The sequence below is a fragment of the Sphaerodactylus townsendi genome, linkage group LG06 (genome assembly GCF_021028975.2).
Source record: "Sphaerodactylus townsendi isolate TG3544 linkage group LG06, MPM_Stown_v2.3, whole genome shotgun sequence".
NCBI lineage: Eukaryota > Metazoa > Chordata > Lepidosauria > Squamata > Sphaerodactylidae > Sphaerodactylus > Sphaerodactylus townsendi.
This window is the reverse complement of record NC_059430.1, coordinates 41,409,264-41,435,589: the sequence shown is the minus strand read 5'-3', so window position 1 is coordinate 41,435,589 and position 26,326 is coordinate 41,409,264. Positions and strand designations below refer to the sequence as shown.

General features: G+C 43.2%; 1 protein-coding gene and 1 long non-coding RNA gene across 2 annotated transcripts; one reads left to right on the top strand and one right to left on the bottom strand.

The window, feature by feature from the left end:
* Positions 1-594: 594 nt before the first annotated feature.
* On the bottom strand, positions 595-21,365 carry CSDC2 (cold shock domain containing C2). The gene is made up of 4 exons (XM_048502209.1): positions 21,184-21,365; positions 9,316-9,505; positions 8,103-8,225; positions 595-5,876 (listed from the first exon to the last, which is right to left on the bottom strand). Exons 2-4 carry the CDS (start codon positions 9,489-9,491, stop codon positions 5,714-5,716), a joined length of 462 nt encoding a protein of 153 aa, XP_048358166.1. The 5' UTR covers positions 9,492-9,505; positions 21,184-21,365; the 3' UTR covers positions 595-5,713.
* Positions 21,324-23,702, top strand: LOC125435807. Its single transcript, XR_007244923.1, has 4 exons — positions 21,324-21,430; positions 21,590-21,760; positions 22,062-22,266; positions 23,451-23,702. It is a non-coding gene; the product is annotated as an uncharacterized LOC125435807 (long non-coding RNA).
* Positions 23,703-26,326: the final 2,624 nt, after the last annotated feature.

Below are 26,326 nucleotides of genomic sequence, written 5' to 3'. Positions count from 1 at the left end.
CTTTGGTTGCACAATCCCCTTTTCCCATTTGTGTACAATAAGTCCTCAGACAGTGGTTGAATGAATATTTGTCAGGGATGCTTTAAGGCTGGTTCTGCTTTGGGCAAGTGGTTAGACTAGATCAGTGGTTCTCAACCTGTGGGTCGGGACCCCTTTGGGGGTCGAACGACCCTTTCACAGGGGTCACCTAAGACTCTGCATCAGTGTTCTCCATCTGTAAAATGGATAAATGTTAGGGTTGGGGGTCACCACAACATGAGGAACTGTATTAAAGGGTCGTGGCATTAGGAAGGTTGAGAACCACTGAACTAGATGGTCTGTATGGCCATTTTATGATTCTAAGACTTTACAAAGCTGTTATCCTTTGGAGCAGACAGTACTATACAAGAGGAACCAGAGGTCTGGTATAGTTTCAAGAAGGTACCATTTTGTACACATGGCTAGCATGTTGGTGTTTATGAGAGGACACCGGACACCATCACCACCACCTCACACACACTTTTCCATGTCAAAGCTATCCAGGCACTCCCTTTTGATATCATTCTTGTGCTCCAAAGAACCACCTTACAAAAGGAAAAAAAGCAAAACAGGAAAGTCACTTAAATGGTTTATTGCCAGTGTTACAAAGGTCAACATGGGATCAAACAGGTAAGGACCACACTAAAGTTGTAAAAACACAAAAGACTCCATAGGTAACAAGGTTATTTCTGAAAGAACCAAAAGCATTCCCAGAGAAGTCACCATTTCCTGGCACTCCAGCTGATATTGCACCTTGCTTTAATATAAGCAGACCAGCAGTAGAAGCCCCGTAGCTATCACAGGAGGCAGGGCATAAATAGGGGTCTGGATACACTGCAGAGAGAGGAGAAATGGCTGCCTCTACACCCTTTCTTTGTTCCTTCACTGGTGCCAGAAAGCAGTTGCACCTTGGAGAAAGGTCCAAAAGACTCTAGCAAGAGCGCATCTGTTTAAAGCTCTATTAAACACTCCAATTGTACCTGTTTCCCATACAGATTTATCCACAGCACTAAAGTATACTTGGACTCTAAAAATCAAAACAGACATGATGCAGGAGACGGTTGATTCTCATTCTTATATTTTTTTTGTCATGAAAATGCTGGGGGGGGGGGCAGGGAGGTGACTCTGATTTCAGGCAGAGTAGAAAATTTGATGAGATATTTAATGCCATGCCATTTCCACTCTCTAAATTCTTGCCTGAAATTGGTATTAGCCAATGGGGAGCGGGGGCACAAACACCCTCTCTCATAGAAATAATAGCACCTTGAGGGAATTAAAAATGGGGAAGTATCAAAATACCATGACTGCCTCCAAGTTAACAAGAAGATCCAGTTAGGTATCCCGGGTCATCTCTGTTCCAGCCCTGAGGTAACTGAATGTTCCTTCTTCTGTTCAAAGGGGCCAATAAGATGTTCATAACTCATCAGATTGCTTTACGGGAGGGACACAGAAGTCTCGGAAACAAGAGAACTTTTGTTCACTTTCCAAAATGTACTTGGCTGCCCTTAACAGTTCTGCTTAAAGCCACTCATTTGTGTTTAACTTCAAGAGCAGAACTACATTCACATGGCAGAATCTTCCTAGACTTTATTTCACACAGCTAATGAAGAAAGTAACGTTTTAATGCTTCTTCACATAAAGGCAATTGGGAAGAAAACTAGGGGCCAAACGTGGCCAGAGAAAAAAGGCAAAAAAATCCTCTGCCATCCTGTCTGCTGGTGAAAGCAGGGAAGAGAGCGAAGCAACTTCTCCCAGAAAAATTAACTTCATTTTGGACTTTGTTCAATCCCCCAGTTGAACAGGTGCTGCCTTCTCCAAGCACTTCTACATATAGTTTCCCATAGTACTGGTTAGGCATTGTGGTGTTGAACTGAAGTGCCCTTGGAGGAAGTATGATATCCTGCTAGATATACCATACACCTAAGAGTACACATCCTAATCTAGTTGTTAGTCTTTCATACATATGAAGACCTCTAATTGCAGGACACTAACTCTATGGGCTACAGTCCCAGAGGTGTGAACTGTGAAAGTCAGATGGATATTAGCCTCCAACCCCCAACAAAACACACATAAAAACACAACTTTAAATACAACAACTTCATTCTCATGGCTCTAGAATACTGTACTTCCCCTCCACAAATCCTCAGTCTTTCACATGCACACTTACTGCAGATGGACAACTTCCACTTAAACATCCTCATGAGCCCTTGGAACAGTGGCATCTCTTTCTTGGGTATCAGGTTAAATTAAGATATGCCTTCACATTCTCCATGAAGGGGAGCAGTCACAGATAGAGATAGCATTGGCACAGACATATCCTAATTCACTGGACCTTAGATTGGGGCTAGCTACTGCTGGACCATTCCTGTGCAGACTCATCACATGCTCACTCTACCCTAGAGAGTTTTGCTACTTGGAATGTCTAGATTAGTATTAGAAAACTTTGTGCTTTAATCATAACCCTGTATACTCGTGTGCCCCTTTGGGACCCCATTCTTCCATCTCTCACAAAACCCATATTGACTTCAGAACTACACACAATTTCAACAGATAAGGATGCGGGAGATGCAAAAAGTAGAACTAGCCCAAGCAGATTCCATTCAAAGGAAAAATAGTATCTGCAGCATCCAGAAACTACAACTAGAAAATACTACTAAGGATGAAAATGCTGGGCAATATCTTGGGAGATGTAGCAGAACAAAATGTTCTCGTGTGCCTAACTCCACTGTCCAAAGCCACCATACACAGCCTAGAAGGAAGAACCAATGCATCCCAGTCACTCCAGGCTATTTCAAATATCACTACAGTGGGCTAATATTTTAGCAAAAATTCGTTCATGTTAAGGTTACTGTTTGTTTTGCTTTTAAATGTACACCAATGCTTCCACAGGGGACCCATGTGCCTTGGGACCAAGTTTGTCATGATTATGAAAGATCTGTTCCTAGATGTCCTGCTTTTAAAGGCTTTGACACAGTTACAATCCCCTCTAATTGTGGTTGAATTATGAAGGGCTTGACCCTGCCTTTCTCTGTTCTTTCCAAAACCAATGATACTTCTAGAGCAGCTATTTGTTCCACAGAAAGAACACACAGATACCTGTTAAGGTGTCTGCAGTAGAGTTCCAGGTTGTCTGTGACCGATACAAGAACAGCCCAGATGAACACTCCTTCCCACATGGCAAGACCCCAATTTATGTTTCCCCAATGCTTTTAACTGGAGAGGGAAAGAGAACTTAAAGTTGTAGTGGATAGTCCTGATCCTGAATGACCCAAGCTAGCCTGATCTCATCAGATCTTGGAAACCAAAGAGGGTTGGCCATGATTAATATTGGATGGGAGACCTTCAAGGAAGTCTAGGGTCATTATGCAGAGGCAGGCAATGGCAAACCACTTCTGAACATCTTGAAAACCCCATGGGGTCACCATAAGACAGTTGTGACTCGACAGGAAAAAATGGATAGTAGATGTTGACTCAGTGTATGCCAGCAACAAAAATGCAAGCTCCATGCTGGGGATTATTAGGAAAAGGACTGAAAATAGAATGGGCAATATTGTGATCCTATATATAGACCTATGGTGCAGACTTACTTGGAATATTGTACACAGTTCTGGTTGTCTTATCTCAAAATGCTGAAGAACTGTAAAAAGTTCAGAAGATGGCAACCACCATGTTAAGCAAGGAGTTGGAGTCCCTTTCTAAAGAAGAAAGGCTGAAAAGACTAAGGCTTTTTCAGTTTAGAAAGGAAGATGGCTTAGGGGCAATTGGACAGAAGTTTAGAGAATCATGAATGGGATGAAGCACGTGGATTTCCCATAATGTTGTCATTCAGAGGCACCCAGTGAAGCTGATGTGCAGTAGATTCAGGACTGACAAGAGAAAGTATTTTTTCCAGTCCTTGAGTAATTAAACTGTAGAAATCACTGCCAGTAATGGCCACTACCCTACATGGCTTTAAAATTGAACTAGATAGACTCATGGAGGATATGGCTAGGAGGTCCATCAGTGACTATTATCCATGGTGACTAAAGGAAATCATTATTTAAATTACTATACTGTATTTCTAAAAGTAATGTGGAAGAAAGAGGAGCTCACTACATTGGACAGAAGAGAACTATATCTATACTATCACAGCTATGCTACTGTCACAAATCTGTAAAGTCAAGCAAACTGGAAACAAAACATTGCCAAAACTGGGACTATCTGAAACCAAATTCTATTGTGTGATAGTACAAAGGGAGAAGAGTCATGTTATGAAGAGTAGGGTACAATATGAAGGTTTTCTCCTTTAAAAGCCACAGATGAAGGGTATATTTCACTTTTTAAAAATTTTCTTTGCAGGACTGAAAAAGATTATTTAGCTTGTGCAAATGGTACTAGTGAATTATCAGTTTGTCCTGGAAGAGCTCTAGAATTATTTTCAAATTGATATTCTGCATCTTGATCATTCTGCCTGTGTACTTAAACAGAATGAATTCTGTGCCACAGTTCTGCAGTTGTGTTCAGAGGAAAATGTTTGTACAGGGTTTATGACATACAGAACTTTACACATAATATTCAAATGTGTCTGGGTTTTTAATCCATTAGTGGAGTCACTGAGATGTAGACAACTACAAGAATGCCTGTTTTCTCTCCAGGCACCTAAACTGCTCTATAGTCTCAAAGCATGGAGTACCAACCTGGCACAAAGTGCTTCATGTCACATTTTGGAGGATGGCAAGATTGTAAAATCTGACTTTTCCAAGACCAGTTCTAATATCAGAATCCCCTTATGTCCAATGCCCATTCTTTACCATCTCTTTTGTTTCCCACCCCCTTGACTGACCAAGAAGATCAAAACTGTATTTTCTCTGTATTGTATCAGTGGAAAAGATCATCAATCACATTTATTCTTTGAGGTATTCTTTCTACTGGCTTTGTACTGCCTACTTTAGCTATGTCTGTGATACAAGTGAAAAAACAGTGACTATCACTACAGCAACAACAACCCAAAGTTCACATGTTATGGCACCAAAGCCACTTGACCATATCAATAGGTTCAGGCAAAAAGGAAATGAGATCCAAAAAAGTGCCATTATGGGCTGGGCTAAGTGGAAATCACCTGGCTCCTCCCTTGTATAAGAAACCAAACACATTCTCAGCAGATGGCACCATTTAAGAAAGGTTCTGGAAGACACTACAGTCCCAAGACTTTCAGACCAAGCAGAACTGTCCCTGGATCTCCTCAGTACCTATTCTGGACAAGTAGGGAACTTAATGCATACTGAATGGGTGCTGTCTGGTCCCAGCTGCTCTTGAGAAATCGATGGAAATATGTGTTGTAAGGACAAGGATTACAGACAGATCTTTTTTAATGTGTTTAGAGCAGCCGCAAGATACCAAACTTTTTGGATGAACACACACACAAACACAAAATAGGACTGAATTTGCCCAAATAGATACAATTAAGACACAAAAGAGGAAGTCTGCTCCACAGCTCTTTCCTAACTTCCTGCATGTCACCTTTCACACTTACAAACATAAAGGTCCATGTTAGAAAAGACTAAAATATAAACGCAAACATGTCACACTGAAAACAAGAATCGCCAACCTGGCTTCTCTTTCATTGCTCCTGCAGCTGCTCCACCACCCACACCACCACCCAACTCCACTTCCTGGTGAAGTTGGCCCGTAGGCTTCAAAAAAGCAAAAAAGCAGTTTATGAGCCAATTATCTGACCAGACCACGTTTCATGCTTTGCGTGTGGAGCTAAGTGGGTGAGGACCACCTCCACAGCCTGGAACTTCTGATTCTTTGGTGGGATGGGACAGATTTTGTATGTGACCTCATCTCCTTCTACTGGAACATACTCCCCCTCAATGCTGAAAAGAAAAAAGGAAGAAGGAACATTTCAGAATTCCAAACTAAATTACAATGAAGAATCACTGGTGTTCTGTGACATGAAAGAAGGAAACATCTACAAAGAACAATCTGAAAACCAGTTCGTAGTTGTAACATCCCCCAGGAATTTTAGTCACTGTAGATTCGCAAGGGTCTTGAGACTTCCATCCAACTGCAGCCTTCAAGCCTGCAAAGTGTAACACTTAAAATATCTTAATTAAGGTTAATTAAACATTTTAATTGGTTAACTGTTAGTTATCCCTACACACACACTAATCAGGATTCTAAGCCTTGTGTTCAGTTCTCTGCCCTGCCCCAATGGGATTCTAATCTATATTCATACATTGTGGGTAATCCAGGTTAATTCTGAATAGTGATTCTCTATGAGAGAAGGGAGGAGAAGCAACACGTGCAAGCCTAACAGCAAGCAGTGTTCAGACACATTTTTATTTAGTCATGGTTAAGTAAGATGTCTGAATGCACCCTAGATAGAAAAACAGGCCCAAACAATAGTGTTTAAGAACAAAATGTTGTTGCACTGTTAAAGCAACACAAGTTTGGGGCATGATCAGTGCCTGGAAGATTTCTTGGAAACACAGTGTAAACTGTTTTGAGTTTTTTCTTCACCATAAGAGTAGAATAAGTTCTAACTACAATCTGAAAATAAGATTGTAAACATCTCTGTACAGATGATGTATTCTGAAAGCACACTCATTTGAAAAAATTCTATAATGTCATAAAGCACCTTGGTATCAAGAAATGTTTTTAAAAGACATTTTTCTGGAAGTTCATCGTTCCCTGATCACCTACAAAATGTTTACAAGAAAACCTATTCCATTTCTTCAGTCTACTCTGCTGTGAACCTCTAAAGTAGATGTGACAAAAGTTTATTGTTCCTTCTGGTGCTCAGTTCTAAAGCATGATGCCTTGAACTAGGCATTCCAAAGCTTGCCTAAAAAGAAATCGGAACAATTCACTTCCTGTTCCATAATTAGGAAAGCATATTCTGGCAATTTTAACTTAACGGTAAACCCTCCTGCCATTTCATTATCCTGTTTTATCTAGAATTCCTCTCATTCATATTTCAGATATTTAAAAGTCTATTAAGAATACCTCTAGCCCTCACAAATCAGGGATCAAATATATATGAAGAGCCACCAAGCAGCTATCTTTATTGGACTGGATGTAGTTCTGCCAGAGGAAGAGAATGGAGGACCATAGTGCGGTGTACTTCACCCAAATGGTGTGTACACCACATCGGTTTAGTTGAAAATTATAAATAAACTGGATTTCCTTGTGGTCTGTGTATTTCAGGTATAATAAGATTATCAGGAAAAATATGCAGAAGTTGGCAGATACAATAGAGATATTATGATAAAGCAGCATTTAGGCTTATGAATGCCAGTCTCCATGTGGGACCTGGGAATCCCCCAGAATTACAGCTCATCTCCAGACTACAGAGATCAGTTTCCCTGGAGTAAATGGATGCTTTGGAGGGTGGGTTGTTTGGCATTGTACCCCACTGATGTCCCTGTCCTCTCCAGGCTCCATCCCCAAGTCTCCACAGGTTTCCCAACCTGGATATGGCAACCCTACCTGCCCATCTCCCACCAGTGGCCAGTATTGAGGCTGTATTGAACCATCCTTATATGATGTTTCAAGCAATCATAATTTAAGTATCCATTGAACTCATGCATTAAACACTTCCATCAGAATTCTGGTAATGCAAAAGTACAGTATAGCAGCTTCTATATGGTTATTATTATTATTATTATTATTATTATTATTATTATTATTATTATTATTATTATTATTATTATTATTATTATTTAGTTTTGTGTACCGCTCTCCCCCGAAGGGCTCTGGGCGGTGCACAACATATTAATCTATACAATCGAGCATAGTTCCAGCCATAAATATAAGTATAATAACAAATACAGCTCTATTAGGATTAAAACAATTAAAACCCACATTAAAACACAGCATTCCAACATACCATCCTGTGTCCAACACTAAAACCCTCCCAGAAAGGGAGCGGCAGGTCCCTCAGATGATATGGGGACCTTCAAAGAGAGGACCACTAAAAGGGTATGTACAGTGCTGTCGATGTAAGAAGAAAATGACCACTGACTGTTCCAGCACATCATCATGCAGAAACACAGACACATGAGAGCTTCTGCATTCTACTCCCCCTCCTTGGGACTTACTCAGAGACATGGACGAATATATCCTCTGAACCAGTCTCTGGAGTGATGAAACCATGGCCCTGGGACCGTGAAAACTGTTTGCATACACCCTTGTAGACAGGGCCAGCAGAGGCACGAGCTGTCCTAGAAGATGGAAAGAGGAGAGAGAAGGAAGGATGAACACCAGTTGGGGCTGGTTTGATATTTGTTGCTGACAAGATACTCAGCTGCTCCTGGAAAACAGTGTTGCAGTTCTACTCCTCCTCCACAGTTGACACTATAGGTGGAACAGATGTGAAAATTCAGAGCTCGTCATGTCTCAACAATTTTATTTATTGCTGCTTACTTAAATGAGAAAGAAAACTGAGGCGGGAGGGAAAAAAGGGGGGAAGTATGGTTTGGAATATGTAAACAAGAATTCATATATTGTATAAATGTACTGAAATTTCAAACTATACAATAAAAAATTAAAATTAACAAAAACAATTTTATTTATGAACATTTCCACAATTCACTTTAGAAACATAACAGAGGATGATTTTATAAATTGATGGCTTAAATCCACATTGTATCATTAACCTGCAAAATTCAGTACTTTCTCCCCTGCTAAAACTCATTGATTCCACATCAGTAAATCAGAATGTTGAGGGAAATTTTCATCATGAGAAAGGGTTTGTCAACAGTTGTGGTTCAGGAAAATTTGCTTCAGAGCTCAAGGCCCACCTAAAGACTCAACTCCCATCAAGCTATGAATGTTCTGTAAATCGTGGCTGAGGGGCCAGAAGAAAAGAAGAAGAAGAGTTTGCATTTATATCTCCCCCCCCCTTTCTCTCCTGTAAGGAGTTACAAAGAGGCTTACAATCTCCTTGCCCTTCCCCCCTCACAACAAACACCCTGTGAGGTAGGAGGGGCTGAGAGAGCTTCGAAGAACTGTGACTAGCCCAAGGTCACCCAGCTGGCTTGTATTGGAGTAAACAAACTAATCTGGCTCACCAGTTAAGCCTCCATAGCTCAAGTGGCAGAGTAGAGAATCAAACCCAGTTTCCCAGATTAGAGTGCACCTGCTTTTAACCTCTATACTGTGCTGGCTTTCAGTACAATCAGTACAGCAGGGCCTCAAAGGATACAACAGACATGATGGTGCCTGGTAAGGAAGTATAGCTGGAAAAATTGTCACCCCCTCCCGCACGCATTCGATTTCCTTGAATATGACATGGAAAGTCTGACTACTTACGCAGAGTATGTTCGGGTTCTTTTGGTGGGAAGGGGGCTAGGTAAGTCCCGAAGAAGGTGGTTACCCCTTTCACAGATCTTGCTTCCCTCCCGGTTAAAGGGAAAAGTAGGCCACACAGGTGACTTTGGAGAATGGAGAGGTGGTACGGTAGAATGGGAAGTCTGATCAGATGACATGATGTGGCCGTTTCCTGGAGTGAGAGAAGTGGTATCAGTGGGAAAGAGGTGAGAAAGTATTTTCAGCCTTGGAACTCAATATATCATGCCAAGCAAAGAGGAAAAACCAAGCATCCAAAGGAATGTAGCAGATTCTTGATACCTATAAATAGGGATAGCCAGACCTCTACAAGTCCCAAGATGGAAAGGGTAAAACAACTTCTATTACAGACTTCCTAGTATCTTGTTCTCATGCAGTTATTAGTAAGCAGGGCAAAAGAGGATGAAATTATGCTCATCCACTGGCTAAGGAGTGGTATATACAAAAGGTGAAATGCAAGGTAGGAAGAAGACTTCTGGTGGACCACCAACCATGACTAGTTATCTGATGGACAGCCAGGAGCATTTTTGAAGCTATGGCTCAGAATGGCACTGCTTGATGAAGTTCTCAGTCACCTTTGGGAGCCAAAGTAAATCCAAGCAATCAGAATACAGGGTTCTCCTTTATCACAAGAGTACCAGCCAATGGGAGATAGCAAGAAAAAGTGGCACCTATAGGTTTCCCATGGGTGCAATATCTTGTTCTGCCACTGCAGAGCGTATCACAAATTGAGGAGAGCAAGGATTACCGGTAGCTGGAATTTTGTATGGAAACCACGCTATTGTAGTTTGGCTGCTTATAAGAACAATAATATTACAAGCACTTCCCATGTCACTCATAAGCATGTACTAAGGAGGGTTTTTAAATCTTGTTGCTGACAGGGTACCATATGCCTCAGGAAAAAAACTGATATTCACCCTTTAATATCATACAACTAGAATAGCCTCTCTAGTTAGGAGCATTCTGATCCCAGTCAATGTATAAAACAAGATAACTAAGCTTTTCATAAACACAAATTACATTTAGGAAGGTATACTTACAGAAACAGAACACTAATGCAGCTACATTCAGAGTTCTGGGTTATTCCCAATATGTATGGTTGCTAATATTTTCTTTCTATTTATTATTTTCACAACTATCTGTGCTATCAGAGTGAAGCATTGTGACCTTATTCTCCAGTTGCCACAACTTTTCAGCATCAGGGTCTTCCCCACCCCCAGTCTGCTTACAAGCTTTGCCATTCTAATCCATCCAAGTTCCTCCTAAGAGTCATGCTTCTTCCTAAATCTAGACATTGCAGGGCATTTGGGGCTGCAATTCTGCCAATCAGTAGTGGGAGCAGAGCAGAGAGTGAGCTGCCCTTCTGAAGAAATAAGTTGCTTGGCTATTCAACATTTTAAAAAGAATTTACACAAAGCAACTTAAAGTGTGTTACCAGACCAAACCATGGTGGGTGGGCGGGGATGGGGGCTCTGTTTTATGACAACAATGTCTCTACCCATCCTGCTAATTTGGAGTGGAAAAATGTAGAGCCCATTCTCTGCATTGACTAGAGGACCCACAAGGACACAGTGAGAGACTGTCTGAACTTGCCCTTGGTCATATCTGGCTTACAGAACACCAGCCTCACACCCTTCCTAACAAAGGCCCCTTCCGGACACGCAAAATAATGCGTTTTCAAACCACTTTCACAACTGTTTGCAAGTGGATTTTGCCATTCCGCACAGCTTCAAAGAGCATTGAAAGCAGTTTGAAAGTGCCTTATTCTGCATGTGCGGAAGGAGCCAGGGTTAAGAGAAAACAATGCCACTGCATTGGAAAGCATTCCCATCTCCAGCCCTGGACTATCTGCCCTGTGAAAACAAAGGACTTGTTAATGCCAGTATTGTATTAACGCAAAAACCTCTGCCTCTGACTAATCCTTGCTAACGACCACCTTATTTATACTGCCATTGTTTTATAGTTATGATTGACGCAGCATTCTACCCCACTCTGGATGCTCCCAGCTTAGCCCATTGGGCTAAGCATTAAAACCATTAGACCAGGGGTCTGCAACCTGAGGCTCTCCAGATGTTCATGGACTACAAATCCCATCAGCCCCTGATGGGATTTGTAGTCCATGAACATCTGGAGAGCTGCAGGTTGCAGACCCCTGCATTAGACTAATGACTCAACACTTCAAGTTGATGTCTGCCTCTTGTCTTTCTCCAGAAAGGCAGGATTCACCTTTGTTCTGAGAGATTAGGACCCTCTCTACATAGTCCTGAGGGGCCCTTTTTCCCCTATAAGAGGCCCTTTTCCCCCTCTTTCCCCTCTCCTAGTAGTCAGTGCTCAATATCTTTGGACACCTCTCTGTCTGTTGATATTGTCCCCAACACGTTTTTCTTTCTTCTACCAGAGCTAGCACAGGTCGCTCAGCTCTGTTCATTGCACCTTTCCGCTCAAAGATCAGTTGACTATAATTCGCACTCCCCAAATTATCTTCTTCTATTCCAAACCTATCCTGTCAACACTGATTATATCCTAGGACTGTGTGTGGTTTTTTTGCTGTTTTGATTATACCCTAATATCCCTAAATAAATTTGTGAAACTTTATTTTGCTCTCCTGCAGATTTCATACAAAAGCTGGCTTTGATATACATAGGCAACAAAGATCTTGAGCTTGCCCAACCTTTTGCTAAGACAACAGCCTGCTCTTGCTAATTCCCCACTCTAAAAGGGACAGATTCCCACCATTTTGAGTAACAATTGGCACAAGTATTTATGGGGGGAACAACTGAGTTACAGTACAGACCAATGATGAATACTTGTTGGTTGCCTGTGACACTCATGTATCTGCAAGCGATGTACCAAATCACAAACAATGGATAGTCTACCAGGGGAAATGAAATTATTTCCCCTACTACAGCATATCAAGACCTGTGAAATGCAATAACTCTGCAATGGAAGCATAATGTCAAGAAAAAACACTGTGACACAACGATTAGCAATTGTACTTTTTATTGTGCATCTCTGCTGAAAATCCTTCCCTAAAGAAAAGAATACTGTACCAAATATCAAAATCCCATTAAATCCAACACCCCTTCGACTCAAGGACCACTTATTTTAAAGATTTTTTTTGCCTGGCACTCTGCCAAATGAGCATTCAAAAAAGCTGAGGGCAACAAACACAGAAATCACAAAAACACTCACACTCTTGACTTGAACCTTGAAGAGCAATATGTGACCAACCACAGTTGCCTTCCAGCTCCTCACAGGCAGCCAACACCTGGGGATGCTTTCCAGTAGCATTAAGCAGCACATTAAAAAAATTAGTGATCCCAGCTCACTATGCAAGGAGAAAGATCCCAAAAAAACCCAACTTCTTCATGACAAAATAAATAGCGCTTTCAGTTTAGTTTTAAAATAGAGTCTAGATAAACTGCCAGTCTATCAATCTGACATAATATATCTCCCGGTGGTACAGAAAATACAAAAATCTACTACACCCACCATATGGAAATTCATGGCCAGACCCTCAATTAAAGCCTCATGCTTGAGTGCATAGAATCAAATCATAAACTTTCATCTGTCCTAAGCTATTCTCATATATTCAGTGAACATGGCCACTCACAACTCTACGTTACTTATGGAAGAAGTCAATATCCATAGTAGTAACTCACTACTGTCCTAAAGGTCCCAGGTTCACTCTCTGGCATCACAAATTTAAAAGATCAGGTAGCCGGTTACGCAAACAACTTCAGTGTGAGAAGACAATATCAATCTTGTTGCACCAATGGCCTGATACAATGTATGGCAGCTTCAATGGACTTGGAATGGTAACTGTTTAAGATTGCGCTATAAATTATAAAAGATTTTGTAGTGTGGCCATTCGTCATTAATGTTTCTATGTTGACCTGTGTCTGCTTCTCAACACTGTTGTTCAGCTCTGCCTCTTAAACATTTCTGCTGCACACAACTCCTTCTTGTCACTTCAGTCTTTGGTTAGTTCACCATCCCCAACAAGAGAACAAGGGCCTGTGCAGAAAGACTGTTATGCTGTTAACAAAGAGGCTGTCTCGCCACCCTTCTTCTAATTGCAAGAACAGCCTGAACCCAGAGATCACTTTAACACCCCTGCCAAAAAGACAAAAATACCAAAGCTCAATCCAGATAATTACATTCCATCACCCAATGGTGCCTGCTGGGCCTTCCTCCTCCTAGGACATTATGAGTTTGTCACTTTTGGCCACAATGCTGAAGAAAGGAAGCTCTCCCCAGTTGCAGCTGCAGCAGAGACACTTCAGTCTTTGTGAACCACTCTAATTATCCATGCAGTGCTGCAAAGATAATTAAGAGGTGGAAGCTTGTCTATGGACGCAAATATTAGCCTTTGAATCTCTAGCATTCTCATCACTGGCGAGGATTATTCTATCATCCTGTTTTAGCTACACTACTTGCCATTTCTAGGCTACACAGATTCTCTACTTGAGTGATCTCACGCCACCACAATCCCTAAATAATCTACACTTCTCTTGCTCCTCGGTGTCACCCCTCAGTCTGCCCTGCAGCGAAAAATAGCAGCACAGTGACTAATGCCCTGCTACACTCACAACACCACAAGGCCAGAAAAACAGAATCAGTCATGCTGGGAATGGGGAAGGAACAAAAAAACAGCTCTCTCTCTCAAAAGAGACAATTTGCCCTAGCATCAAAGAAGAGGAGGAAACTGAGCTCTTGGCAAAGAGTGGCCTTCTGAACTTGCAACCCCCACCTGCTTACTTGGATTTCTTCTTACTTGCTGGAATGATGCTCATGTCATGCCAGACTTTGAATAGCAGCGATTCCCACTTCCAGACATGCATTCAGGTCTGAGGCAAGTCTATAGAAGGCTGATTCATTTAACCAAACCTCAGGGGCAAATGGACCCATGTACGTAGTAAGGAATTAGCTTAAGGGAGGTACACTGAATATAAATGTACAGTGTCAGCAGTGGTATGTTTCATGGGGTTCCACCCTAACCTATTCAAACGTTCTCCAAGTCAAGGATAAAAGTTGATGGACTGGGATCCACATCCTAATCTAGCCCATATTTTACAAGATATTAACTCAGTCACTGGGGCTAGTAGCCACTGACAGGCCTAGCCTCCACGAATCTGTCTAATCGCCTTGTAAAGCTGTCTATCAGAATACATCCTAGGGCTATTTACATAGTGAGAAGGCAGAATAGGATGTGGTGATAGCTGATTAAGGACAGCACAAGCAGGCAAAAGACATCCGGCCCATTATTCAAGACACAGACTGGACTGGCTTCATATATTCTCAAAGTATTCTAGGACAACAGTGGGCATCACAGCACCATATACCACACAAACATCTAAACCTAAGTCAATCCACAATGTAGAAGTTGAACTTGCAGCAATCATAACTGTGAAGGAAAAACTACTGCAATTTTTTACTATCCAGAATACTTAGAAAAGTATAGAATATTAGCCACTTCCAGCACATTACTTCCTTGAAAACCAGCTACCATTCCTAAAAAAATGTATTTCGATGTGATTGTAATGTTATAATTTTGTCTCTTTAATCAATTTGATGCACACTGGACCATATTAATCTACTGCAAGTTTCCTGGACTGTTATAGAAAATATGCAAAATATATGTTGTAATTGAATAAACATAAGTCTGCATGCTGAAGTAATAACACCTTTGACAAAATAGGCTAAAGCAGGCTGTTGAGTAATGAAAAATACTCAAGGACCAGTGGACTTGTGGTGATGCTTTCAACTTTTGACATTGCCTGTGTTATAGCAACACACAACTGAGATTCCACAAGTATCACCACAGAACAGAATTAAAGTTAATACAATAATCCTGTCGTTTTAAAAACCCTTAAATTTCATTAGTTTTCTTTAAGCTAAAGAATGGATGTTTCAACCTGGCAGTGAACATGACATTTTAGAAACCTCCCCCATTGGAACTCTTGGTAGACAATATGCATCAGTTTGGATCTTCTTTGCATAGTAAAAAAAAAGATGATTAAAGTGGGAACATGATAGAAGATTATAAAATTATGAATGAGGTAGAGAAAATTGACATAGTTACCTAATGACATAGTTACCCAATACTTGAATGTGTGGGCACCCAATGAAGTTGACAGGCACTAGATTTTGGACAGGAAAAAATGAAGTACGTATTTACAGGATGAGCAATTGTGGAATTCGTTACCAGTGGATACAGTGGTGATCAATAGTTTTTCCATGACATCTGGTCTGATTCATTAGTGCTCATGTTACTCTCGGTGGAAGAATATGCAAATTTAAAAAAAAAATCTTGCACAGTTAGACTATATTGCATCAAGCACCTCATTCAGCATGATTAACTGTGGTCAAGTAGTATTCTTGTTATTTATCAAGCAATATTTCTTGGAATAAAAACATCCACCTGTTGAATATTATCAATGGCTCCCTTGAGCAAGGAGTCTTTCCGGGTGGGTTGAAGGAGGCAGTGGTCCACCCGCTCTTAAAAAGACCATCGTTAGATCCTGGAGATCTGGCCAATTACCGCCCCGTCTTGAATCTTTCATTTCTGGGGAAGGTAATTGAGAGAGTGGTGCTGGAGCAGCTTCAGGGTTTCCTGGAGGACACATTGGCTTTTGACCCCTTCCAGTCCAGCTTCCGTGCTGGGCATGGGAAGGGGACCATTCTCGTCGCCGTCACAGATATGCTCCGTATGCAGCTTGACCGAGGCGTATCGGCGCTGCTGGTATTATGGGATCTTACCGCAGCGTTTGATGTGGTCGACCATGATCTTTTGGCCCACCGCCTGGCCGCTTCCGGAGTGCGGGGCATAGTCCTTCAGTGGGTTGTCTCGTTTCTCCGGGACCGGAGTCAGCAAGTGTGGTGCGGAGATCAGGCCTCCCGAAAGTGCTCGCTTCATTGTGGTGTGCCCCAGGGTGCGCTCTTATCCCCGCTGTTATTTAATATCTATATGCGACCCCTTGCTCAGTTGGTACGGAGCTTTGGGCTGATCTGTCACCAGTAAGCTGATGACACTCAGCTCATTCTGTTGATGGAGGGGGGAGCGGCCATCGTCCCTGCAGCATTGTTTGGAGGCGGTTGCTGGTTGGTTGCGACAGAGCAGGTTAAAACTAAACCCATCGAAGATGGAGATCCTCTGGCTAGGCCGCGAGGGGGAGGTTGGGAATTTTCAGCCACTGGTGTGGGAGGGGGCCTCATTGGCACCGGCCCCCTCCGTTCACAGCCTGGGGGTCCACCTGGATTCGTCTCTTTCAATGGAGACCCAAATGGCCCATACAACCCGGGTTGCGTTTTTCCACCTCCGTCAGGCCCGACGGCTGGCCCCCTTCCTCTCCCAAGCAGACCTGGCCACTGTGATCCAAGCAATGGTCACCTCCAGGCTAGACTATTGTAATTCGCTCTACGCTGGCCTGCCCTTGCGCCTGATTCGGAAGTTAAAGCTGGTCCAGCATGCGGCAGCGTGTTTACTTACAGGAGGTGCCTACCATGACCATATTCAGCCTGTACTACGCCAGCTGCACTGGCTCCCAGTGGAATTCCAAATCATCCACAAGGCCTTTAAGGCCTTGCGCGGCCTGGGGCTCTCGTACCTCAGGAACCGCCTTACCCCATATGTCCCTACACAGCCTCTGCGTTCGGCAGAGGCCAATTTACTGGTGGTTCCCAGCCCCTCAATGACACGGCTGGCCTCCACCCTGGCCAGGGCTTTTACAGCCCTGGCCCCTGGCTGGTGGGACACTCTTCCTCCAACTGTCCGGGCCCTGCAGGATCTTGGAGAGTTCCGCAGGGCCTGTAAGACCGAGTTGTTCCACCGAGCTTTTGGAGAGGCCAGCCACTGATGGTGAGCGCCCTCTTTGTCTCTCCCTTTTAACATCTTGGGAGCTGTGACACCTAGATCTACCGTCCCCTCTCTGGGAGGGGTTTTATTGATAGTTTTAATACTGGACACCAAGTGGAATGCTGTAATTTTATGTTTTAATTATGCTATATATTTATATTAATTAGTTGTTGTTACTACTGTTTATGTAACATTATTTTGTTGTTCACCGCCCAGAGCCCTCAGGGGATGGGGCGGTATACAAATATGATAATAAAATAAATAAAATAAAATAAAGATGGCTGTAAACTGAACAAGGTCTACCCTTTGAAGATCTCACAGAGGCTTACCATTATAAAACAATGCCAAGGCCTGGCTGCTGTGCCCCCCTACAGTTGTGCCTCCCATCTTTGAATTAAGTTGATTGGTGTTTGCATTCTTCCAGCATGTCCTAGTGCCAACACTCCCCACAGGAGTTGAACAATTCTCCTCCACCCACACTTTGGACGGCCCTGAAGCTGGAGGGGCAGTGTTTGGAAAGCGGCCCAGGAAGGCTGGGGTGGTGGTGCAGAGGTGGGCATGGGGCAAAGCCAGCTCTGGCCTCACAAACTGCACAAGGGGACACCCCCCCAGTCACCCACCACACAGCAGATGGTTGCCCCTCAACAGTGCTTTCTGCTACCACTACCACTCACCACACAAGAGCTCACAGGGGCACTGGGCTGGACCTGGGTTCTGCCAGGCTACCTCGGCCCATCCCCAAATTCATAGCCAGGCTGCATGGTACCAGTGCATCCTGGTCAGCAGAGCCTTGGACAGGCCATGCTGGCCACACTGCTGGTGGTGGTGTCAGTGGGCAAGAGTGTGTGACAACAGGCTCCCCAAGGGCTGAGGGCCCCTACCTGCCTGCCAGAGGGCTGAAGGTGTCATGTCTGCAAGCCTGCCTGCCCAGTTAAGTATAGCTCAGTAACTGCTGGGCCAATTCCTCTGAAAATTCCCAGCCACTATAGTCAGCCAGGCGAGAGTGTTTTTAGATGTTCACATACCTGAAATTTCACACCTGGCCCAGGTAAAACGCCTTTTTCCTGGCACTCCCTGGTGAAGGACATGCAGCTGCCTGTGTGTAACTGTCACCCTTAGAATGTTCGTGCTGCTTAGAATGTTCACTCAGATGGCCAGATATGAGCAGTGAAAACAGTACATAGGCAGTAACTCGAGTGGAAGTGAAACACATACACACACATACACACGAGGGAGAGGGAAGGGAGGGAGGGAGAGGAAGGGGTGGCATGCAAGGGAAGAGAGGGAGGGAGAGGAAAGGGACGGAGGCATGCAAGGGAAGAGAAGTGAGTGAGGGGAGACAGTGAGGGGTGGCATGCAAGGGAGGGGAGGCAGGGGGCCCAGCATCTTGATATGACCCACCCACCCTAGCGGAGGGAAAGGGAAGGGAAGGAGGGGGAGGGGTGGCATGCAAGGGAAGAGAAGTGAGGGAGGGAAGAGAGTGAGGGGTGGCATGCATGGGAGGGGAGGTAGGGGGGTGTCCTGGGCCATCATGGAGGGGGGTGTCCTGGGCCAGCACTCTCTTACTTTTGGAGGGCACCTTGCTGCCAGCACTACCCCACCAGGTCCTTCAGCACGGTGAAGGCAGAAGAGTGATCCAGGCCTGCAGGTCTCCTCAGTAGGTAGCTTCATGTTGTTGTCATCATTTGTCTTCAAGTGGGAGTTTTCACAGTAGGATGGGTTAGGCATGCTGCGCTCAGCTGGCAGGACAGGCTCAGTGATATGGGACACTTGCTCCTGAGGTGGAGGGCAGGGGGACTGGCCCAGGACACCCCCCTCCATGATGCTTGAAAGTGACACTTGGGTCATCTGCCCATCTGTTCCCCTCTAGATATGCCATTGAGGTGTCTATTTCACACGGAAGTGATATTCACACCAGTAATAGCTTTGGCCTCTATACTGCAATGTTTAAGGCAGAGAAAATCAGCGACAGCATTCTTAGCTGAGCTACAACATGCATATTTAATTTTTTAAGCCTCACGAACCAATTCCTGCTCTCCCTCATCTTTAAACCCTACCATTTTCTTTGTGCATTCTCTTTAGTCTTGCAAAACATTCCACACATGCTATATAAACATGTGGTTTCACCATCCATCCATCCAGCTTTGTTGCCTTGCGTCTTTTTTATCTTAAAAGAATGGTTGCATTTTTAGAACAATCAATTACCACAAATTCCAGCTCTTTGTTGGCCGTGTTGTTTTGCACATACACACAACTTAGAAGGGGGCAAATCCTTTTTTTCCAAACATTTTGGCTCTTCCCTTTATAGGTTACAATAGTTGTCCTCAATAGTGTTTCTAACTGAGAAATGATTTATATTTTCCCAGGCTCTCCTTCTGCTCTCATACATATTCAAAGCCCTTGATGTGACGCTTGATTTAAAAGATCCACTAGGAGAGAAAAAGAGGAAGGTTGCCATTTTTATTCAGATAAAGATAAATTGCTGATTCTTGCTTCATCTCAGTGGATGCCTCTTCACCAAATCACCACAAATACACAGCGTAGCTATATGCAGCACCTTTTCAGTATTCTAGAGAATTCATAGCAATAATAAAGGAAATAGAAAATAAACATGGCTTCTGGTCTATGAGTCCTCAGAAATTCCAAACCTATTTAGAAAGACAACATTGCTCCAATAAAAACAGCTTGACCCTAACTGTTTTGAAGCAGCTGGCAATATATGTAATTAATATATAATTGGCTGTCTCTCTGTTGTGTATAGCGAACATAGGTTTTTAAGGCACTTAATTATGTTCCTTCAAAAAAAACCCCTGCTTTTATGCTAATCTGGGAAACCCCAGCAACAAAGAGCTGGGCTGCCTGTCATCACAGAGAGTGACTCTGCATCCAGCCAAGAATGTTCAAACCATAGGAATAAAGTACCCACATTTGCTTGCTCGGGTTATGAAAGTATTTATTCTCTATCGCTATCTTCAGAGGACTCAAAGCTTGTGCAGGGTAGCTTTTTAAATGCACAAATGCTGCTTACTATTAGATACTTTTTGAAAAGCCTCTTATCCACTTGCTTAGATTAGTAGCAGAGTCATGCAGCTGAGACCAAAAATCACTTTCACTTCCACAATTGGAAAGCAAGGCTTTTTGGTAAAGGCACTGCAATAAGACAAGCATTTTTAAAAGACGCCAAAAATACGGAAATCGGTATGTGGGTTACATTTCCCAGAGCTTGGCTTGGCTCTCTGGAGGAGCTCTGGTTAAGCAGGCACATTTACAATAGCCTCATTATCCAATGAGATGCAAGTGCAGCCCTTATGAGCCGAACAGAGAAACATCCTTCAAACTGGGAGGCAAGATGTTTGGATGGGGGAGAGAAGGAAAGCAAGAAGAGCAACAGAACAGTGCCCAAGGGGAGAGAGAGGGAATGATTCTTGATAAACTAGTCTTTAAAAAAACGTAATACATACTAAATGTCACTTTGGGTTTTTTTACAGGGAAAAGGTGACCTCTAATCCACCGCTTTCATAATGCCTCTTATCTCCTCTCTGTTTCCATAACAATTTTGGCTTGTTGAGAGCTACAACGGGTGACTGCTTCAAAAAACACACACCCTTCCCCCCCATATTCCTAGTATAGCATTTTCGCAGCCTCCCCTCCAACAGAGACAGTAAAGAGAAGAAAGGAGCCCCAGACGATTCCAGTCTTCAATGGCAAAGCAAAGCTGCAAAGACAGCCATTCACCATCTCTCTCTCACACACACACACCCCAAAGCCCGACCAGCTAAAATTACGCACGCGCAGACATGCCCACACCTCTGTGCCAGAGGGTTTTCTTTCTCCCACGAGAGAGCTATTTTTGTTTAATTTTCCTTATAACTGTCAGATCGCGCATTCAGCTCAGACACCCTCCCATCTGTTCTTCCATACTTGGGCCCCCAATTTGTCCAGCACCCCCGTCCACACTGTAGCAAGGCAGTTACCTTGTGGCCAGCAGAATCCTCCTGCAAAGAAGCAGATTTCCTCCCCTGCCTCCTACTCCCTCTCTTGCACTCGGCTACTAGCAGCTTCCTGATGAATTTAAAATATTTGGTGCGGGTGGGTGTGTAGTGGGCACCCACTCTCCTTCCTCCTGACGTCAGGATGCTGGGAGTGGGAGCGCAAGGGAGGCAGGTGGGAGGGATTACGATGGAAACTTCTGCAGACTTTAAAGAGACATCGCCGGGAGGGGTAAGGAGGGTTATCTGCATCTGGGTGCAGTGGGTCAGGGTCACAATCCAGTCGTCCCAGAAAGCAACCCTGTAAAATGTCTGCATGTGTTTGAACAGAGAAGTAAGGGGAGGGGGGGTTGTACCTAGCCTGGCTAATTTTGTCATTTTTTACTCCTAGAAGACCCAACTCAAGTCGTCCAGCTACAAAAGAGAGCAGAGATCCTGCCCCTTTAACGATGGGGGAAAGCAGAAGGTTGTCATGCAGGGAGAAAAGTTTACCCTGCTAAAATTCCCACTCTTATAGAACACACAGAGAGCCCCATTGTCCTATATCACCTTGCAAGCCCTGGTGAGTTTACTCTGCAGAAACTGCCACTAACTTCAACAGAATTTACTCCCATGTTAGTGTGCCAAGCAGTTTCGGTACTAGGTTTCCAACCCCACTTATTAATTGCAATCATGGATATTCATTGGAACCAAGCATTTGTTGCCCCTTTACTAACAAATGGCAAAGGCCACATACTTTACTTTTTTTAAAAAAAGGAACTTCAAAAATGTTGCTTACAGTAGCTGCCTCTATGCTTTTCACAGACTGAATGATAGCTGACAACTTACAGGTTTCATGACATTTTTCTTTCTCTTCCCCTCAGGGCAAGATACATGTGGTGATCAAAACAGGGGGAGAGACTCTTTCCTGTCATCCAGAGAGCAAAATCTTTTGTGGCGGCAGTTGGTGGAAAGAGGCGCTGCTGCCTTACCTGGAATGATTGCCTGGCATGCTACTTTATAAACAACTATATAATAATATAGGCTAAGAACTTTGTTCCAAGAGCAGCCTCATCCCTCACACCAGTGGTAGGTACAACTACGGGGGGGGGGGGCGGGGGGGGGGCGGGAGTGCCCGTTCAGAATTGCTCTTTCAATTATTCAAGACACCAGAGTTCTGACCTCTTTTGCCTCAGGCTACCCTAAAGGTAGAACATAGATGTTAACCAGACTGGTCTGGCACAAGTTTTTGCTGTAGGTGCAAATCACAGTCCATATAAATCAAAATCATGATAGTTGTTCGTATGTCAACTGGGACACCATCTTATGCTTGCTTGCTTCTCCCACCCCCCAAATACTTCTCCTTTTCTGAATAACCATTGTTTATTCAGTCATTCTAAATGACATTTGTTTGTCTGTGTGTGGTGGTTGTGGTGGTGGGGGATTACACCATACTGTGCAGTTAGGATGACATAGCAATCCTAAGCAGGTCTACTCAGAATCCTACTCAGGTCTATTCAATGGGACTTACTCCCAAGAAAGTATTTGTAGGCTTTCACTGTAAGAGTGTAATCCTGTGCTCATGTACTTTACAGAAAGGCCCACTGGACAAAGTAGGATTTATTTATGAGGTGACATGCCTAGAATTACACTGTAAAAGATGCCAAATAAGTCGCCAGTCAGAAAAAAAATGCCCCATCCTGTCTTTGTGCTTAACAAGAGCCAGCAGGAAAGGTTTATCACATTGTGGAGATGAATGTACGTTGTCACATGAGAAAGTCTATAAATCAGATTGCTCTTAAAAGCACTGGGGAAGGGACTCAGATGCAAAGGATCACCCAGTCTTCTGTACCTTTGCTAGCTGTATAGAAACAAGAATATGAGCAGTCCACAGCTTGTCATGCAAGGGGTGCAAGAAACTGTAATTCTCTCTTCTACATCACTACTGAATGTTCAAAAGGCATCTGGGAACCTTATGGAGAAAGTACCTTAAAGGCAAAGCTCGGAAGCCATTCTTTACTTTGGCCCACTTTTAGTTCCTTAGAGACATGTGTAACATCTGCTAATTCTAAAGCTCTGCTTGTTACATTCTACCAGGGTATTATCTGCAGAAATGTAGTGTTAGTAAAAGAACAACATAGTTTTGGCTGCTAAATCAGTTAGTTTTACTTCAAGCTTTTCTAGTCTTAAATATTTTATTTAATTCTGCTAAATTTCCAGTGTTCTCACACATACCTGTATCTGTTTCTTTCAACACAAAATATCTCAAAAAGACTATATGATCATCTTGCAAGGATAAAGGCTGTGGCCCTCTGCTGAATTCAGTCAGAATAACATTGAAGCAAACATGTTTCAGGATCATACTGAGCAGTCCCTGACATCAACAGCTATAGCTCTGTAGACTCCATGGGAATAATTTTCAACTGACAGCATGTGATCATTCTGGGGAAACAGATCTAACTAGAGTCCAATGTAAAATTGTACTAATGAGCTTCAATTAAATTAAACACATGCATGTGAAATAACATTGTGCTTGATGAGTTGTGGAATAATCCATCCTTTGTGCTTCCACCTTAACCTCATTTCTATCGTTAGGAGCTCAGAATTAATGCAGACAAAAATTCAAAAAATTCTCTTCCTGCCAAGTATTTGTCCTTTGGGAGTTAGGAGAGGGCAGGCAGGGGAGCGGGGAGGCTTGTGCCAGGACAGGTGGGAGGGCAGCTGGCCGCCCATGCCCCATCAGGTTTGTCTTTGGGGGTGGGACAGGGAGAGGGCAAGTAGGGGAATGGGGAGGCTCATGCCAGGTCCAGTACCACAGTGTTGTTGTTGAACATGCCACGATTTAATCCTAGGATATAAACACATTGAATGTTCATAAGAAACAATCCCAAACAGGATATGCCACACACCATGCCCAATTGTGGTATCTTTGGGGGTTGGGAGAGAGCAGACGGTCTTTGGGGGTTGGGAGAGGGCAGACAGGGGAATGGGGGGGGGGTGCCAGGGACGGTGGGGCAGCGAGCAGCAAGCTTCCCCACTGGCCTGGCTTCCCACTAATTGGCGGGCAGGACTCACTTCCACTGCTGGAAATGATTGGTGGGAAATGCACTGATTGGTGGGAAGTGAGCAGTCAACCCATGTTCCATTACTTAGCAAATGAAGTCTATTGTTTTAATGTTGAATTATTTAGCCACCATTTGGGTTTATAATTGTTTACTGTATTTATCACAAACTGGAAGCTGCCCTGAGATCCATAAGGAGAAAGGCAGCATACAAATAAAATTAATGAATAAATAATAAACAACTACCTGTGATGGTTGTAATATGGAATTAGTAAACTACTAAATTAGTATAAGTGTTTTGTTATTACATTTTTTTTCTTTTAAGGGGCTCCACTGATATAAGCAAATACATTGGTGAAAACTGTTTGTAATAGTAGTATTTAGATGGTCTTTGAAAAATGTCATTTTTGGTGTGATTTTTCAAGCTTCCTGCAAGCAGCCAAATGCAGTTATTCCTACTGCAGATACATTGGTTTGTTAAGGAGCAGTTTCCATTACTTCTGTGTCATGATTGGGCTGCAGTCCTAAGGATACTATTTTGGGATTAAGCCCTGTTAAATAACATGGGACTTATTTCCAAGTAGACCTGCTTAGTCAGGTTGCCAGGTCTCCCAGAGGAATTGGCCTCTGTTGTCTCAAGATGATCTGTCATTCCAGGGGATCCCCAGATCACACCTGGAAGCTAGAATCCCTACTGCTTAGGGCTGTTCCCAGAGGTTACTTTGTGGATCTAAGATTGGGCCTTAACTCCTTTTTGTCTGAATTACCATCTCAAGTAGGCTCCAGGTATACTGCATTGGAAGAGGGACAGGCAATGGGAACAGGAGAGAACAGCTGCAGCTCCCTCTAGCGTTAGGGGAATTTAACCTTCTTTGGGTTGCAACTTAACCTCACTTAGTCTGCATCCTTATAACCGTGGCTGAAAGATGAACATATTCTGTGTGGCTTCAGTTTGGCAGTACATCCTTGCAATTGCTTGGTCTCAGTAGTGTTCCTTTTGCGTCTGTTACTACAATTTCTCACAGAGGCTTCAATTAGAGAAGATTGCTAGGCACAACATACACAAAGGAAGGGCAGCCCATGTGCCAAGAATCTTACACTCTGAAGGAACTGGAACTGAGACCTGAATGTAAATATCTTCCACAGAAGGATGGGGAGCAGGCTGTTTTGAGGCCTCTACCACAGAAAACAGAGGCTCTTTCCCTTCTGTATGGCACAACATCTCCCTCCCTCCTTTTAACAGTTACATTTTAGATAAAACCTACAAGAATAAAATACCGATTATGCAGGGATTCAAAAGCCCTTTCCCCATTGTGCCACTGAAGTATAATTTATAGGGTAGTATAATCAAGCATTGGTTGTTTCATAGTAGAAATTGGCCTGTGCCAAATAGTAGGCAAGTGGGCCAAAGACTTAACAAAAAATTAGCTAAAACTCCGTAGCTGCTTGGGGGGGGGAGGGGGGCTTGTGGGTGGTGATGGGGAATTATGTTTAAATGTATTTCAGAACAAAAAGTAGTTTGTGCAGGTATATAAATTGTATATCAAGGTAAACAATTGTTAGGTCTTAAACCAATAAATGGACTCTGAAGTATTGATCAGTAGCATTTATTGAATAGGCATCAAAGCACCACGCTTGGCAAAGTCAGTTCTGACGAAGGTGGCATTCGCAGCCCCCCTCATCCCCTGTAGAGAACCCCCCTCCTGTTTTCCCAAGAGTTTGTGAAAAACAATCTTTGGAGCTAAGGCAACCCAAGGTCAGCAACAGATAGCAAGAAAAAGCCACCTGGCTTCCTGCCCTTCGAGATAATGGATGTAACACAGTTCCCATGGGACAGGAGTACCAGAGGAAGCCTAGTTGTCTACAAAGCATGTGAAGCCATAAAGTGAAGATCAAGGAAAGAATGCACAGATGGCAGTGGATACATATAGCAGGCTGGTTACATATATCTTTATAGCAGCAGCAATTTGTTACTTTAAACAGTTTACAGGTCCAGTAATGTATCTCAATCGTGTAGATAGCATCTCCCTGACAATAATCAAACAGAAATAAATACATATATAACGGATTAAAAACCTGTGGTTTTC

Excerpts from the sequence above, each read along its gene's own strand:
- CSDC2 (XM_048502209.1), bottom strand. The coding sequence starts at position 9,491 with ATGTCATCTGATCAGACTTCCCATTCTACCGTACCACCTCTCCATTCT. Across the intron at positions 8,226-9,315 it reads AGAACCCGAACATACTCTGC|GACAGCTCGTGCCTCTGCTG; the intron begins GTAAGTAGTCAG and ends TCCATCTTCTAG. Across the intron at positions 5,877-8,102 it reads ATATTCGTCCATGTCTCTGA|CATTGAGGGGGAGTATGTTC; the intron begins GTAAGTCCCAAG and ends TTTTCTTTTCAG.